This window comes from Dryobates pubescens, chromosome 16, assembly GCF_014839835.1.
Source record: "Dryobates pubescens isolate bDryPub1 chromosome 16, bDryPub1.pri, whole genome shotgun sequence".
NCBI classification, from domain to species: Eukaryota; Metazoa; Chordata; class Aves; order Piciformes; family Picidae; genus Dryobates; species Dryobates pubescens.
In genome coordinates this window covers 16,878,120-16,896,614 of record NC_071627.1, presented here as the reverse complement: position 1 = coordinate 16,896,614, position 18,495 = coordinate 16,878,120, and the positions used below count along the sequence as shown (strand labels likewise).

The 18,495-nt window shown below is 44.7% G+C and overlaps 1 protein-coding gene across 1 annotated transcript in view; it reads right to left on the bottom strand.

Moving 5' to 3' along the window:
- Positions 1-18,495, bottom strand: part of ERGIC1 (endoplasmic reticulum-golgi intermediate compartment 1) — a 62,573-nt gene that overhangs the window by 19,198 nt on the left and 24,880 nt on the right. The window contains exons 3-5 of the mRNA XM_054168250.1: positions 13,711-13,783; positions 3,163-3,257; positions 2,440-2,564 (exon numbers count right to left, since the gene is read on the bottom strand). Of these exons, the coding sequence (XP_054024225.1) occupies positions 2,440-2,564; positions 3,163-3,257; positions 13,711-13,783 (293 nt within the window). The remainder of the gene's footprint in view (positions 1-2,439; positions 2,565-3,162; positions 3,258-13,710; positions 13,784-18,495) is intronic.

Below are 18,495 nucleotides of genomic sequence, written 5' to 3'. Positions count from 1 at the left end.
CACATTCGCATACGGGCCCACGGCTGCACAGCAGCCCCAGAGAGCTGTGGATGCATTCTTAGAGCAGCGCTGGTCAGGACTAACCTTGCATTTGAGAAGATTATGCATGAGTTCTATACAGAAAGAGGGAAAAAAACCCCAACATCAGAACCAGTGGGGATTCCCAAATAAACTAGGCTAGACCTTCAGCTTCTAGCCCTGAGAATAGCCCTTCCAAGTATAGGACTTTCTAGGTTGAATTTTTTTTAATGCAGAGAAATACCAAGTTCTGAAGAACACAGATTTCACCAATGGACTCGGCTCCAAGGCAGAAAATGAGCATTGGTGTTGTTCTGACAGGATCTAGCATGCACACACTTTTCAGGTCAGCAGCCCTACTCTCTGAAGACCTTCAGCAGATTCAGCTCAATCACTGTCACGGAAGATGAAAGATTTTTTTTCTCCTATCATCAAAAGGTTGGGAAGTTAAGCAACACTAAGGAGGCCATCTGACATGGCCTAAGACAAGAGTGGGAGGCCAGTTATATAACTGGTGCCCATTGTGCTCTCTGCAGAGACACCTCACCATTAGGGCCATGGGAGGCCACATGCCGGTTCCATGTGCTTTCAGGAAAGCTAATTTAACTGTCTTGAGGAACATCAGGGCACTCCTGGGAACACTTTCAGGTGTGGACATAAGCTGTGTCATACACAAGCTCAGTAAACAGGGTGGCACACTCTGCAGTAAGTAGTACATATAATCATCTCACTGCTGCCTTGTCCTCCCTCTTCAGGTTTGGGCATAACACTCAAATGCAATCCTCAGCCTAGTCTCAAGGCCTGACCACATTCCACTGCAGACATCAGCTCATACAGAACCCTGTACGATTTCTGCCAAGGGACTGAACGCTTCCAGCTCATACATGAGAGCTTCAGGTCTGGGTCAGGTCACGGTATCACGGTATCACAGTATCACCAAGGTTGGAAGAGACCTCAAAGATCATCAAGTCCAACCTGTCACCACAGACCTCATGACCAGACCATGGCACCACGTGCCACATCCAATCCCCTCCTGAACCCCTCCAGGGATGGTGACTCCACCAACTCCCTGGGCAGCACATTCCAATGGCGAACGACTCTCTCAGTGAAGAACTTTCTCCTCACCTCAAGCCTAAACTTCCCCTGGTGCAGCTTAAGACTGTGTCCCCTTGTTCTGGTGCTGGTAACCTGACCAACTCCCTCCTGGCTACAACCCCCCTTCAGGTAGTTGTAGACAGCAATGAGGTCTCCCCTGAGCCTCCTCTTCTTCAAAGGTCCCCTACCTTTGGCAGCAGCACCAGCCACAAAGCAATGCAATCAGTGGTCTTTCACACATCAAGCAGTCAAGGGAGTTCCTCACTGCCACATAGAGCAACCCCCTTCTGAGTTGCTTTGGTGAGCAGAACACACCACATCTAGCAGTCAGCTCCCCAAGTATTTCAGCTCTGTGCTTTAGGATTTCACAGAACAAGAACTACCTTTCAAGAAGCACTTTCCCAGTTTTGTGGGCTATCAGCTGTCAGTAACCTTGGTGGCTTACAGGCAAGGAAAGAAACATCCTCTTTATAGGTCCCTAATCCTTTCCATGCCACAGAATCAGTAAGAGGTTCTGACTGTTATTTTTAGATGTGATTTAACATGACCTGGGAGGAAAAGAAGGAAGTAGGATTTTGTAGCCCGTGGTACAAGAAGAGGCGTGAATAAAGGGTGTGCCCTTCTTAGGACATCAGTGGGCCCCACCACTGCCTCCCCCACCCCAGCTAGTCATCTCCAGCATTACATAGCAAGATTATTCAATTCTGCACACACCCATCCCAGAGAGGAGCCTCCTCCAGGCCTGCATTTTCATTCTTTTGAGACAGAAGCGGAACATCCTGACAAAGCATGCGCAGAGTGTGTGCCTGTATTCCAAACATCTCAGCACGGGGCCGCTTCTGCTACGTTGGCACCCTCCAGTAGGGAACATTCCTGTCGTTCTGCAGCTCTCAGAACAAAAGAACACTTGGACAGAGACACTGCCAAAGACCTCTCTACAGTGAGTCACATTTTGGAGGTGCATATGTGAGGAGTAAACACAGAAGCCATGCGGCATTTGTAGGGAGTTCACAGATCCCCTCAGCATTAGGCTGCTGAGCTGAAAGGGACAGCCCTGGCTACAGCACAGAGCTGCTCTCTGCTGTTCTGCAATACCCTCTCAATTCCATGGTTTGGAGAATGAAGAAAAGGCTTGATCTAACATATTCTTCATGGGTCTGACTCTGCAGCCACCCCTGTCCACTATCAGGCATCACCAAGAGGCTTAGCCACACCACTGATTAGAGACAGGAACGTACACTCTACAGGACAAACACTGACACAGATTTTCATCAGTATTTTATAGGTGGATCCTGCTAGCATTCACCCACTGTCACTCCTACTCACCTTGTTGATGCTGAAATGGCCCTCAAACCTGCAGCCATCCCCATTATTGAGAGGTATCTTCATTGAGTTATCAATATGACCCACTTCATGCCTTCCCATTTCATCTTGGATGTCAAGTCCAACCACTGCATGGGACAAAAATCAAAACAGGTAACAGGAGAGTTGCATAGGAAAAGATCTATATATTTTTTTTCCTGACATTTGACTAAACTGTGCTACTAATATAATTTGTCAAATATTAGTCAAAGTTCTTCAGAAAGAACTTTGTGACCAAACTTTTAAGACTGCCTATCTGACACAAAGGCACCTCCCATGCCATGCCAGCTGACTGCAGTCTCCATTACACAAATAGGAAAATTTCAGGTGGACAAGGCTGGTGATTTGTGAAAAGCCAAAAACCAGCTGGTGCATTCAGAATTATGATGATACTTAGAAGGCTTCTTGCTCTCAGAGACAAAAAAGACTGCTACAAAAAACCCAAGAGGATGAGATTTAGGAAGAAGCCAGTGAGGGAGGTCAGCCACTAGCAAGGACTGCAGAGCAAGCAGAGGGTCCAAGAAAACAGGTGTCCTGGCTTGGAACAGACAGTGATGGGGTATTGGCAAAGGCTGCAGCTACTTGATCTCCATTCACTCTGTCACAGAAGGGCCACTGTACCAGATGGGCTCATTTCAAGTGTTTCTTAAAATACAAAAAAACTATTAAGTGAAAAGGGGTACTCACATTCACAGTGCAGGTTTGGCAAACTGATGTTCAGATTCACTTCTATTTTACCTCCACTGTCTTTGTCTGGGTCATCCACATAGAGCTCATTAACTCTGGAGGACAGAAAACACAGGTGAGCTCAGGAACATAGCTACTTTCCACTGGAAAAATACAACTTACATGGGAAGAGAAAAACAAAGGAGACTTAGAAGCAGAAGGTTTGACTGTATGACAGAGTTAAGAGACAGCAGGAAAAGCCCTCCCTAACTGCATGGAGCACATCATTATTTAAGTTTACTCTTTGTGTGGCAAGTGCAGGAGACTTTAAACAAGCCCCTTACACCAGCAGAAAACAACACTGCTCTGGGGTCTCCTTCCCTAAGCAGAGGTGACAGAAAACAAGAGCCTAATGTTGAAGTGGCAGCAGGCTAGCATGTTAGCCCTCCATGTGCCTAGGCTCCTCCTCCTTTTAGGAAAGAGGGAAGCATGTGCTTTTCAATTAGTTTCATAAATAGTTTCAGAGAAAGGCCACTCTCAACTATCCCACAGGAAAGCTTATTCGTGTCACTAATTGCCATTTGTTATTGCCACCCAGCTGCCAGAGCAGCAGCAAGAGGAGGCAGCATGGCATACTTGTATCTCCCTCCCAAATATCTCAGTTCAGTCTATGAATGGTAACCAAAAGCAACCACTAAAATTAAGGAGAAGAGGATGTGAGCCAGGAACAGATGGGAAGAAACATCCTGGACAGCAGGATCTAACGCACCAAGCATCAGTCTCCCAAAGAGTAATGTTGTTTCACAGCACCCACGGAGCTGGCACATAGCTCACAGAGACAAAATGCAGACATAGAGTAAAAGGAATGCACGAGTACAAATATTTATTGTTGGCACATACAATCCATCTGACATGTAAAATATGAACCAAAAAAACCTCAATGCAAGCACAGCTAAACGTCCTGAACAGTCCTAGAGAATCCACTCTAGGGAAACCCACCACACTGAAAGGAGAAGATGGTGAGATTGCCTAGCAGCTCTTCCCCCCTCAAAATCCAAGGCTGTTCAGCCTCATCAAATGGGAAGATTTGACAACTGATCTTCCAGCTGGACAGATTATAAAGCCATAGAAACTGATGTTCAAGCTACATTTTGCATGGTTTAGTTGATTAGGTGGTGTTGGATGATAGGTTGGACGTGATGATCTTGAAGGTCTCTTCCAACCTGGTCTATTCTATTCTATTCTATTCTATTCTATTCTATTCTATTCTATTCTATTCTATTCTATTCTATTCTATTCTATTCTATTCTATTCACTACCTTCCCTAGTAAATGCCCTGTATTGTTTTTATTTAATGCTCAAAGTGTGTGAAACCCTTTGACAAGCCCTTGCTGAAGAGTCTATATGCTAATAGACAAACCAGACTAAGGGCAGCTACAAGACAGAGTCAAAGTGATTTTGCTCTGGTGATACATCTCTGGACCATAATGAACTGTTTGCCCTGTGGATTCAGAAGAACTCAGCCTTCACACTGAGAAACAAACAGCTGCCAATTCTTTTGGATGTAATTACTCACAGGTCAGTGGGGTTTACAGACACTCATTTAAAACCAGCACAGCATTTGTCTTCAGCTTCACAGCCCTACCTTTCTCTGGTTTTAATTGGCTTGACAAGTTGCTTGCAATCATTACTCAACGTATTTTTCAAGTGATTAATAAAAATGACACAGAGGGAGGGGAAAAATTGCTCATCAGTGACCTAGTTAGAAGCTTCTTGACTGAGTCCTCTCCTCCTGAGTGGAATGCATTAAATCTTCTACGTGTTTATTGCTGGCAGATTGGGTAGAGATCAGGATTAAGTCATATGTCCAAACATGGTTGTGAGGAGCAGTTCCAGCCAGGACAGGCTTTAATCCCCTAAAGCAATGCACCTTTCTGCACTTCTGGAGTCCTCCCATCAAGGTCCCAGTTGACAGCCAACCTGCTTCGTAATAGCACCTGGCTTCTTCCCAGCTCTGAGATGTGGGCCATGCCCAGCCAGTGCCATGGGCAACTTTTTGTTACTGGCAAAAAGGAGCACTTGTACCAGGGCTGGCAGAGAAGCAGGTCAGGTTCAGCAGTGCAGCCACACACCCTAGCTCTTTGGAGAAAATCTCTAGGAGGTCAAGATTTGTAGTTTGTGATTTCCAGTTCTGAACTTGTCAGAAAATGTATGGTCTGTAAGCAAAGACACATAAGCCTTTGGGTGATAAACAAGTGAGAAGAGGATACTGGTAGGAGTCAAATGACAAAGAGGCAGCCTGTGGAAGCTCTTACATAGGAAGGCAAGCAGTGAGGTCACCTGGTTGCAGAGTGGATCACTGAGGCAAAGAGAATTAGGCCAGTTAGTCCACGTCACACAACCCATTAGTCCAGATAAAGGAAACTGGTTTCCTGTTCGGCACTCTGGTCACTGGACCAACGGTTCCCAACTCATCTCTTGAGCAAGGCTCACGCCTGCTTCCTCCTCCTCCTCTTTACCTAGTAGCCCCCTGCCCCTCACATACTCACATTTCAAATTTCATAACCCTGTCTATCACTCCTCAGACATGTGACAGCTCATGCCAGTCTATCCTTCCTTACCCTCTCTCAGACCCGCAGTGCCAGCTCTCACAGAGCACCCTGCCTGCTGAACCTGGCTTCTGCCTCCCATCTCTGGCCACTGCCTCCTCCTGGCAGCATCACCTTGCAGAGGGCCCAAGATAGCAAACCCATAAAGGTTTCCAAGTGGCTCTGAAGTGCTGACCTGCTTTGTTACAGAGGTTCTGTACTGCTATGGGTAACTCAGGGCACAATGACATGCTTGCTGGGGCAAACCTCAGAGGAAACATCATCATTTTCAACAAACTGGAAGTTTCACTCCCAAAATGCGTTCAGGAAACCTCACAGGTAAAGCAAACAGCCAGGGTCAGGGCTACTCCTTTCAAGATCTCCCCATGAACCACCACTACCTAAGTCTAGACAGAGCTGGCAGAGAGCTGACACTCATGACTCGTCTTCTATCCTACCCCCCAGAGCCAAGAAGCCAATCTGCACACCCCCTTCCTAACTTTCAAATCGGACAAAGCTGGGATGTTGGGAAAAACACTATTTGCCACCTCTAGTAACTCTCCATGAATAAGTAACATCTCCAGTGGAAGAAATGAAGTTTGCTCTAATTTGTAACTGTCCCTCCTGGAACATAAAGTGTCCTGAGAGCAGCAGTCCTTAACAGTGAATTTGGGACAGGCACAAGGGAAATCCCACCTGAGGTCAGGCAGCAGGACAATGTAAACACAGATTCTTCTAAGACTGTTCAGAGAGGCAGTGTATAGGGTCATATTGTGATTCCAGAGATGGCACATACCTCCTGCCAAAGCATGTAAGAGTTGATGTTTAACTGATTGCTGTTAAGGACTATTTGAACAAAAGTGGCACAATAACTCAGGGTTGAGGTGTAGAGTATGAAAGTACAATGAGGGCAATAGGACAGGTGAGAAATGGGCTTCTTCCCCAGCAGGGCCTCCCACTGCCAATTTAAGGAAAAGGAGGAAAGTTTCTCCATGCAGCAGGAGCTATGATCCACACAGAAGGAATCTGCTTCATTTCTAGAAAGAGCCACTTCAAAATACTTCACATTCCTCAGTGGTGCTGCTGGGCTTTCCAGCTGCTTCTCCCGTTTGCTTACAAACTTGCAGCATTACACAGGAGAAGTTGGAGGGCCTCTTTGGCTAAAGTTACAGATCATGCAAGTGGCATGCCAGCAAGAAAGAAAGGAGGTAGCTGCAGCTCAGAATTTCTTTAGGATTTTATCCAAAGAAAGCCAGACCCATTCCCCCTACTTACTTATGAGCCCAAACCTTTGTTTCCCTAGAAACAAAACTTTTCCAGTCACTTATTTCCACCTAGCAGCCCTGGCCACTAACATAGGACTCTTCAGTGCTTCAGCAGCTGAAGAGCCTCTGGCCCTTTTTAATACAAAAGGAAACACACTGCACTGACCCTTCAGACCTTCACATGCTGCCTGGGAGCTCTCTAAACACATTATCCTTGCCTCTGTCTAACTTGTCCTAGTCTCTGCTTCCAGTTTTAGCCTTTTTTTCTAACTCTTTAGCAGCAAAGAACCAGGCACCCTCCTCTCCAGTCATCAGCCATACAGAAGATACAACCACTTACTCCAGCAAGCTGCATTTTACTTTGTCCTCCAGCTCCCAGGAGACATTCTCTGGTCTCCAGGACCCTAAGCCTAAGAGGAAAAATAATTATTCTTCCTTGAGAGCAGCCAAAGCTTCTCAGAAGACTTTCTCAGGCAAACTCTCTTGGCTCCGCTTGCTGTTTCAGCTCTATGAACCACCTTCCAGAAAACCAACCATCTGAAGCTGAGATTCTTCCACTACTGTCTTTTCAGTTGTAGAGAGAAGACCCAACACAGAACAAACAACCCATCTTCCTCTCAGTTTGTGTGAAGAAGCAACAAGGAGGTCAGCAGATTCTCTACTGTGTAATAAATTGTGCAGGCATCTATTGCTCTGCCATTGGTAATCTTCCTTCTGTGCCCTGAATCTCAATCGGTTCTTCTTTCAGGTGGTCTTTGTCCCAGATTAGGTCTTGGCTCAGATGGGAAGCACAGAAAACACTGTCCTACAAAGGAAGGAATAACAGCTCTCCAGGAGGCAGGAAGAAGGAGAAGGGTTTGAAAGACGTCAGTGTAGCTTTGAGTCAGAAATTGCAGATGACATCACGGCACGACCTTCCGCTTCCTGCTAACCCACACGTGGGCATCAGGGCGAACAGCAGAACAACACTGCACAAATATATAGCACCTTTTATTAGGTAATCTCCAAGTTACTGTGCAAACATTTAATTAAGCTTCTTAGCACTTGTGGAGAGGTAAGCAGCTAAGTATTACATCCTTCTACAGAATGTGTCTGTCTCAAGGTTAGTCCACAGCGAGAGCAGGATTACAACTCCCGTTCCTCCCTGACTACTAACTAGGCTGTATTCCCTATGCTGGTCTAGTTTGCTCCAGCATTTCATAGGCCTCAACTGGATTAGCTGGTGGAGCTGGAGTTGCATCTCCTGCTTAGTGTTAGAATACCTGAGCTGTAGCACTGTGCTCCCAGTGTAGATGGCTTACACTCCAAGGACAGGTCAGCTGCAGTGCTCTGATTACAGTACAGAATCACCAAGGTTGGAAGAGACCTCAAAGATCATCAAGTCCAACCTGTCACCACAGACCTCATGGCTAAACCATGGCACCAAGTGCCACATCCAATCCCCTCTTGAACACATCCAGGGATGGTGACTCCACCACCTCTCTGGGCAGCACATTCCAATGGTGAACAACTCTCTCAGTGAAGAATTTTCTCCTCACCTCGAGCCTAAACTTCCCTGGCACAGCTTGAGACTGTGTCCTCTTGTTCTGGTGCTGGTTGCTTGAGAGAAGAGACCAACATCCTCCTGGCTACAACCTCCCTTCAGGTAGTTGCAGACAGCAATAAGGTCTCCCCTGAGCCTCCTCTTCTCCAGGCTAAGGTTTCCAGCAGAAGGAACTCTTGTTGCACCAGGATCAAGCTATGCTGCTTACAGCAGCTGCAGCTTGGCTGTGCAGGAGAAATTTTCATTGCCCTAGAGCCACAAGACAAATTCCACATACCTTGGAGAGCTAAGGGACAAAAAACCCCTCTGAAGACAGGTATGATAAGAATTCTGTTTCACTGCAGGTCTTAGGCATGCAAATGAACTCAGTATGAACAAGCAACACTGGTCTCAGAAGCTCCTGGTGTTTTGCTCCCTCCCACACTGCGGGTACCTGACAGCCTACATGAACAGTCAAGTTGTGCTGCACATGATGTGGCCCCAGCATAGGAGCTTGGCTGTGTGATGTTCATAGACTGGCCAAGGTATTTTTCATAAAGATCAAAGCAAGTCCCCAGTGAATGACCCAGTCACCTTAAAGAACAAGGGATTTGGATATTGCTCAGAGTTTATGCTTTTATGCTTTATTACAGATATTCTACCTAAGTAATTAATTGCCTTGCAGGGGGGCCCAGCATTCCAAGTAGCAAACTTGTCACTTCAGACTGTTCTTTGCCTGTTACTACATTAAAATAAAGAGAAATAAAAAGAAAATATTGTCAGGAATAGTCTGTTGCTTTCTACAGTGTGTTGTGGTAGATGAATTACTGTTGAGCAGCTACATTTATATCACAAGTAGCATATTCATACCCTCCTACCCCTTCCCCTGGCTGCCAATGCAAGGCAGATTAGATTAGTTAATTACATCTTTCCTCCTTAATGATGGAACACTTGGAAAACTCTTATTGATCCTACAGAACATAATTCATGACCTAATTACAGTGATAAAGCAGCAAGATTATCATCTTGCTGGCTATTAACTTCTAGCCCGATCTGAGTTAATTAAACAAGAGATAGGTGATTTGCAACACAACAGCAGGATGAATGAGGAAGGCTGCTAAAGGTATGCCAAGCAATCTCTAGCCCTCAGCCTCAACTCTCCACCTACTGCCAAGGAAATACCAGACACATTTAACACTTGAGCTTTGTTTCTTCAGCCATTTGAGTCACTTGCTCAGTGGGACAACTGTGTTTGATACTGTCAGTTTTGCAGAGGTTCAAATGTGGAGCACAGGTCTCCTTTATTTGTCTTCTTGTTTTGGACTAAATATTCATTCATTCTCAGTCTGGACAAAAGAAACAATAAATTACAACAATAATCAAGATGATCCTTTTCCAGGGTTAAACCTAACTGCCCTTAACTGTAATGATGGATTACAGCTGGGCAAAGAAAAACCTCTTCCCTCAGCAGTCCTTCAATGTGCTTTTCCTGAAAAGGATGTAGCCCCACCTAAGAACTTAGCTTTGATTTCCTTCATGGCTGCTCAGAGGACTGCCTGCTAGGGCCACCTAATAAATCTAGAAGATGAGAAACTAGGTATTTTGTATCCTACTCAGGGGTCTCTAGACAGGAAGCCAGCCAGCAGAAAACCAGGATGTGATTTATAGTGCATTTGGTACCTGTGCCACATGAACTTTCTACATGTCCTCTGTAGTGCACACAGCGTCTTAGTTGAGCGTCCTAGCTGCAGTGAGCTCCCGTGCACAGACACAATCCTAGTGCTCATTAGAAATGCCCACACAGGCTACTGACATAGCTGCTGTGATGCATGCTGTCTTCCACACAGAGCTAATCTGATTGGGGTTTGTGTCATGACTGTTATCCTCAAGATAAGGGCGTAATTTCTTGGCTTTCTGCCACCCAGACAAGCCTTCAGCAGTTGAGACTGTAAGTGCCAAGACAATGGGCTGGTCAAGGAGTAACAGCTTTGAAGTTGGGCAAGAGTGACCAAACTGAGATTTCTAGTAATACCAGGAATTGAAGTTGCTACAGTCATATGAATGTAGAAGAAGGTCCAACCACAGCTGGCTGGGTAGAAGCCAGCAAGTATTATAGGTTAGCGTGGCACAGAGCAGACCTTATTTTCTCATGTTACAGCATGAGTTCAACAAACCACACCAGATGTGGTAGATGCAGATAGCAAAGAAACCTCTTGTTGGTGAGAGTTAGACAGTTAATCTTGTGGGCACTGCTGCTGCTGAGGTTGCTGCTGGCTTGCCCTGAAGCAGGCTGCCAATGCCCAAACACCATGCACAATTACTCAGCATAATAGGGCTGTGACGTAAGCATGAGTCCACATCAGCGAACCTGGTAGGTCTCTGATGTAAGTCACCAGGCCAAATGCTCTCCATTTCACCTGGCCATCAAAAATGTGCAGCCATCTGGCCTTGTCGAGCACATGAGTGCTTTCAGGGAAATATGACACCAGAGGAGGAAGACTGATGCAGTCTCACAGCACAGCTGGCGCTGGGAAAGCAGAAAAGCTCACCCCATATAGGTGCACACTCTAGTTAATCACTCAGGTCCTAGCTGGCACCAGGAAGCCACACAACAGGAGAGATACCTGTTGTAGGAGACTCTTCATACAAAAGCTCAAAGCTTACAATCAAAGTTGATGGAAATTGAACAGTTTGCACATAAGGAATCTTCCATATCTTCATAAATGCTTGATTCATGGGCAAACAAGGCTGAACATATCATTGTGAGATAGTATCTCCCCTGTTATTTGTTACCACCCAGTTTGAATGGTGGCACCGAGTTCTCACAGTTTGTTCCAGACCACACAGAGCTCCACACTCCTGCACCCTTGTTCCACGCGAAGAGACTCCGCTGCCTCACAACGCACTGCCAGTAACACACACTTGAAAGGGAAGCACAAGAGGTTCACAGCATCTTTGAACAGCTCTAAGGTACTTGGTTTCCCAGAAGAGAAAGCCATGAGTAAGAGACAGAATAAGTTTACTCCTGCTTTAGAAGTTGCTGAGCTGGGAAACACTTTGTTATGTGTCCTTCTGAAGTATTTCCGCTGTTGCAGGGGAGTCTGTTCACAAATGCTGCAGGTGCTTTTTCCCAGCAAGAAAGCCTTTGATGACCTCTAACTTGTCAGAAGAAGGTTTTCATATTCTGTGAGTTACTGTGGTGGATGGTCCATGACAAATCAGTTTCCTGCCTTCGTTTGCCTCAGTCTCTTCCATGACATCCTCTCTAAAATTTTACTGCTTTACTGCTTACAAACACCTCCTCCCCATGCAGCTCCTCCTGGGAAAGGCAATTTACCACCTCTCTGATATTTTAACGAGAAACTTGCCAGCTGAGCATGCAGGAACTTACAGCACTTCTAATACCTTTGTGGAAAATGCATCAGCTTGTTAAGAAAATAGCATGAAGAGGCCTCAGAGAATCATACGACTTTGCCATTCAAAACAAAATCTCTAGTCAGGAAACTACCACTAGATAAAGGCACATACACTCAAATAAGTGGATCAAAATTAGGTAAGCTATTATTATTATTGTTGTTGTTGTTGTAAAGCAATAACTAAAACAAAATTAGATGAGAGAATGAGCTCTAAAAGGAGAGCAAGAAGTAGTGTTTTACTTGAAGCAGTTTATCTAGCTTTTCCCTACTTTTTTAAAACAACAAAATCAAGAAGCCTGAGCTCCTGTGAGAAGTGTGTTATCAGGTGACCCTAGGACTTCACAAACAAATGCAGGGAACCGAGTAAGAAACCTAAGATACCATCTCTGAAGTAAATGTGCAACGGGCATCAAGAAATTAGCTAGAGCTGGATTACACCAGCGTTTTAAGGTTAAACATTACTCAAGGTTAAGATTACTCTTTAAATTATATTCTTGACCCAAGTCAGAGCAATACAAACACAAAGAAAGAGCCTCATGGTTATCAGAAGCCACGTAAGCCATGGTCAACCTGAGCCCAATGCACTTCAGGGCTTTTTGCTCAGCAGTGACATCTGTTGCTACCTGGACCATCATGTGAGTCTGACAGAAGTGCCACCCTTCCTAACTATCCAGGAACTGTGCATCACAGTCTAGTGAGCTCACTGCCACCTCAGCAGGATGATGGAGAATGTTTCCTAGAACCCAAAACAAAGGTACTTGTGTTAACAGTTACTGAGAAAAATTTACTTCAAGGCAGAAGGAACATGAGAACAGAAAAAAAAACAGATTAACTCAAGCACTTGTCCTATGAGCCATTTTTTAAAGTGGAAATTATTTCTACCTTGCTCAAAGCAAGATCCCAAAACATTACTGAGGACAACCTGTCTTCAGGCACAAAATTTGTCAACTGAGTTTCCAGGTAGGGCTCGAGAGAAGAAAAGAAAGAAGATAAAGTTCACACATGAGGAAAGCTATCTGCACATATCAGCTCTGGCATTAAAAAATGAGGTATTGTTATCATTAAACTAATAATAATTCATATTTCCTATGGTTCATTTTTCAAAAGAAAACCTCTCCAAAAAGATGCAGTGAAGGTTGATGGAATGTGGTACCCATTTTATCCACAGCAAAGCAAGGGGAAAAGAAAACGTTTTGCCAGAGATCCTGCTGTATCTGCGTAAGAGCCCACAGTCTCAGAGCACACAGCACATGGATTCAGCCAGCAGGCACCAAGCATTTAAACATACAGTATCACCAAGGAAAAATAAACTAGTCTTTGAGAATCACTTTGAATCCAGAAAATACAGAGGGAAGGGGAAATAAAGCTCAGATGAGAACAAGACATCAACAGCCTAAGGAAGAAGAGAGAAATTGCAACTGACTGGCATTGACCATCTTAGCACTCAGGCTAGCTTACACCTGATCACCAACTGAAAAGGGCCAGAGGGTTTTGACTGATCTGTGGTCATATGAAAAATATCCAGTGTGCTCCAGTATGCAGATAATAAGGGATCAAGCATATCTACTATCAGAAGTATTTCAGGACTAAGTTTGCCTAGTGCAGTTTATTAGGTTAAAAAGTGCAATCCACATTCAATCAAAAATGATCTAAACCCCATCAGACAACTAATTGACCCAGTGAGATTACAGGCACAGTTTTCCAAATTGCAAGAATAGAGCCCTAAAGAATCACATGTGCACAACATTCAAAGACAGGAAAACATGAGTTTTACTTACATTTCAGTGGCTATGAATCCGGTGAGCTCAGACAGGAAGAGAAAGAGTATGAAGAGACAGCAGCAGACAGAGACTGGAAAAGAGGCAAGAAAAGAAAAAGGTTAGCTTCACATCTTTAACAAAGAAAAAAAATGGGTTTCACACAAGCATATTGTTGCCCCCATGGATATGCCACACAGACACACTCAAGAACTAACACTCTTTAGAGACAATGACCCAGATTGTGCTATCAGAGCAGTGACTTCAATGTCATGTCAATATCCAACAACCTGCTGGGTATCTTAACTCTTTGGCCACCTTCTCCGTCCCGGTTTCCATCTCCCCACGTCTCCTGAATTCTCCAAGACATAATGCTGGCCTGTCAGCACTACCTTCTTCTTGACAAAGCTGCTTGGCAACGTGACATTGTTGGAGCCCTTGATCCAAAAGTAATTTTATTTCTACTAAAACCTCCAAAAGGAAAAAGAATCAGCAGCTCCTTGCTTCAAAAATACAGCTGTACAATACAGCTACATAGTGCTTTGTGGATGAAGAGACATTTTGGTTGTTTGTCAAGTTCTCAGTCTATGTGTAAGTCATCTTGCAGCCTACACTATCCCCTAGATAGAGCTGGGACGGCAAAGACATGGTGACAGTGACCTAGTCCAGCCAATGCTGGATACTTCTCTGATTTCTCTATTTGCCAATATATTGACTCTTCAGAGATGGAAAATTCCCAGTGAAGGAACTGTGAAGTACTCAGACAACAAGTCCCATTCTTTTCTAAGAATGCCAAGCTAGAGTTACAAGGAGGGAACCCAAAGTAAATGACATATTACTGGTTATTCTTCATCAGGAAACTATTCAAAACATTGTACAGTGACCTTCATGCACCAGTGACAGTCAGTGACCCATGCAGGAGAGGCTGGAAGGAAGGATAGCTGTAAGTCCTGTTCAATAGGGATGATTGGAGCAGACAAGGATGTGCCAACTCAAGGAGACAGGACTGCAATGTGTATTTGTATTAAACAAAATAGCCAAGTTCACCATGAATCACTATACAAAAGAGTAAACCAGGAAATGGCATGCTACTCCAGGGCTGTGACAACAGGATTACAGTCTGGTTCACCCCTCAATCCCAGCAGAGTTGTAATGACCAAGCACCCTTTGAAAATGATCACTTTACCATAGCCACTAATTAGGATTGAGAAATATAGAAGAAAAACCCTATTCCTCAGCTTTATTCCACATGACCTATACAGCCTGAATACCCATTCCCTTAGGAAGCTCAAGCAACAGCTAGCTGAGGAGCAATTTTATCCTACAACTGCGCCTGTTCAAACCCTCTTGGGTAGAGGATGTGATAAGTAAAGGAAGGAAAGATGAGGTACTTGAGGCAAATACTGAGACAGACTCTCAAGTGACCTAAAGCCTTGTGCCTCATTCTTCAGATTAGTCAGTTCATAGCTCTGAGGAAGGAGAAATGTGTTGCTTCCCCTTCCTCATCAGAATAATTTCAAGGGTGGACTAACGTATTGACACTCTGAAAAGTGCAAAGGATTAAAAAGGATGCCAAAAAATCCATTAGCTAGGATGAAGGAAGAAAGAAAAGGGAAAAAGTAAGTCAAAGACCAGCAGGAAAATGGAAAGCTAGAAAGGATATTAATTTCTAAAGAGAAACCTCAGGTGGTTGCACAGTTGCTTCCAAGTCTTGGCTGTCAAGACACAGACCACCACTGCTGTAACCCAGCTAATCCATTGGCACAGTGCAACCATGCAGCCTGGGGCAGGAGAAAGGTCTGCTTAAAGCACAGCAGCAAATCCTTATGAGAACATACAAACCTATGGAAGAGTACAAACAAAGCACCCTAGGCACAAGACTTGTTGATCCTGTGTTTCTTACTGTTAACCACTGAAGAGCAGAGACACAAGATGTCTCCTAGTATGCACAGAAGAGTGCTTGACAGGGACAAGTATTTCTTCTTTAATTGCTGCCCATATTCCTCTCTGCTTGTTATGATCCTGAAGGCTTTCCACAGCTCTGCCCTCTACTTCTGTGCAAGCCTGATACTGCTACCTGTAAATTCTCTCCCTGAGCTTTCTCTCTCTTCCATTTTTAAAAGTTTCTTCTTTGCTAGTTGCATCATTGAATTCTCTTCTTTCCCAGTACACAAAATATTTGCTCCCTGAGGTTCATCTTCTAATTCAGCTCTGGCAGTGAAGGCTTGTGACAATAGTTTAAAAATAGAGCCCAGTGAAATTCCACTAACCTATATCTAAAAAAAATCTTGCTAGAACACCCTGAAACACCTGGCAGAGAGTGACTTTCAAAGCTCCTCAATGCTTTTGGCAGTCTTCAAACTCCATAGTCAGTTTTCAACCTGCAAAGGGCGGGGAGGGGGTGTATGTGCGTCTGGCATGAGACTCAGGTGAAAATCATATGCATTAAACTGTCTCCAGAATCAGGGTTTCTTTAGATGCAGAACACAAGCTTCTCTCCCTGGCCTGGAGCTGCAGGCATATATGCTGTTCCCAGCATAAGAACTTACACACAGACTACTCCAGCTGGCTTATTTCACAGTGAAGGCTTTTACTTGCTTCCATGCAAATGTGCAGTTCCTGCCACCCACATTTGACAACTGCATTATATTTGGAAAAGTAGATTAAAGGCCTGGATTCATGCATAAAGCACAGCTTAACTGCAAGTCCACATCCATGTTTCCCACAGAGCTCCAAGGACCATCTAAGACAGGTTGCTTAAAACTCTAATTGATAACACGATCAATACACCAAAGGTTGCTGGTGTTAGACACGCTGGAAGATCCTGCTGGTGGCTAATCAGTAATCCCAAAAGGACAAGAAATTCTGCCAAGAGATTTTTTCCTACACTAGCTTTGACAGTCTGACCTTTTTGTGCATATCCCTTCTGACACATACCCCTTCTATGCACGTTCCTGAATCTTCCTCCCCACCTCACAAGAAGTGCAGGAAACGTGAAGTGTTTAACACATCGCACAGACTGAGGACGTGGACCCATGCCTATATTAAGGCATAAAATTAATAGCATTTATTATTCAGTGGAGCAAACTGCTATGAAGTGCAAGGAATGGGTTGTGCTACAGATGCCATGTGAATCATAACTTTGATATTTCCTGATGTGTATTTTAAAACTCCAGGCTCCAAACAACACAAGAGTATTTCGGGATAACATTACCATGTGTGCAAGCAACATGTGCACGCAGACTGAATCCACACTGACTGCTAAATAGGATTGTTACAGCAGCTGGCCCCTCTCTCAAGATGTCAGACTGCTCTTGTCCAGCTAGATGCCAACTGTCAGCCAGCCAGGGCATGTGCTGCTGCTGCCCACATACCCAAACATGGCCAAGTGGTCACCACATTAGTCAGGTCTGTTAGAATGGCCGTGTGCTGGCATCACAGACATGTAACAGAGGGGTGGGCAGGCTACAAAGACTGGCACAAGCAACTGGTGGAAAACAATGGCATGACTGGATGAATGGCATAGAGATGGCATTGCTGGCTGACAGAAGAGATTTCTATTGAGAAAAAGGAAGGAGTAACTTCTGAACACTTTTCAGAGAAGCCCACAGCAAGGGCATGTTGCCTATACAAACCTCACCAGTTAACTGCAGGGGACAGTTCCTGGCTCCTTCATTCCTATTAATTTTCAGTAGCCAGAAAGGTTGCTACACAGATCTGAAATATCTTGTATGCTGCATCCACTGCAACTTGTGAAATTACAAACCCATACATAATAGAAGGCCTCAATAACCCTCCAGTTGGCTTCTGAACTTGCCTGTGTTTGAGACTGCCTGCTCTTTTCTACCGTTCATAATAATAATAATAAACCAGGTTGGAAGAGACCTCCAAGATCATCGTGTCCAACCCATCAACCAATCCAACCCACCTAAACAACTAAACCATGGCACCCAGCACCCCATCAAGTCTCCTCCTGACCACCTCCAATGATGGTGACTCCACCACCTCCCCAGGCAGCCCATTCCAATGGGCAATCACTCTCTCTGTGTAGAACTTCTTCCTAACATCCAACCTAAACCTCCTCTGGCCAGCCTGAGACTATGTCCTCTTGTTCTGGTACTGGCTGCCTGGGAGAAGAGACCAACATCTGCATGTCTACAACCTCCCTTCAGGTAGTTGTAGAGAGCAATAAGGTCACCCCTGAGTCTCCTCCTCTCCAGGCTAAGCAACCCCAGCTCCCTCAGCCGCTCCTCACAGGGCTTGTGTTCCAAACCCCTCCCCAACTTTGTTGCTCTCCTCTGGGCTCGTTCCAGCAAGTCAACATCCTTCCTTTCCATTCATGTCCCTGAGCTGCTTGTTTCCTAGAAAAGTTGGCCACTTGAGCCCTGGTGGTCAGAAGAAAAGCTGCTATTTTCCATCCCTTTTGTTCTGATCCATGCCTTCTTCCCTAGTAAATGTAAAACTTTTCAAAAAAGACCTTTTTGCAATCCAAAAGCAACTGCAGCAATCCTGCCTTCAGCACCAGGAGTGATACTAAACTAACATTTCAGCAGAAATCATGTGGGAAGGGCTTGAATCAACAATCAGCTACTACAATTTTACATCTGCTCTGTAAAACTTGGAGGACTCCAAGAAAACAAACAAAAAATTGCATCCATAGCCATTTCACTTATTTGCCAGACACTAAAAGATTTTTGGAGAGGCAGAACCTTCCCTTACCCTTAAGTCCTCAGTGTTATTCCACACTGACATCCCTAAAACATTTACAAGCATTTATCATTAGATCAAATTACAAGTCACAGGCTT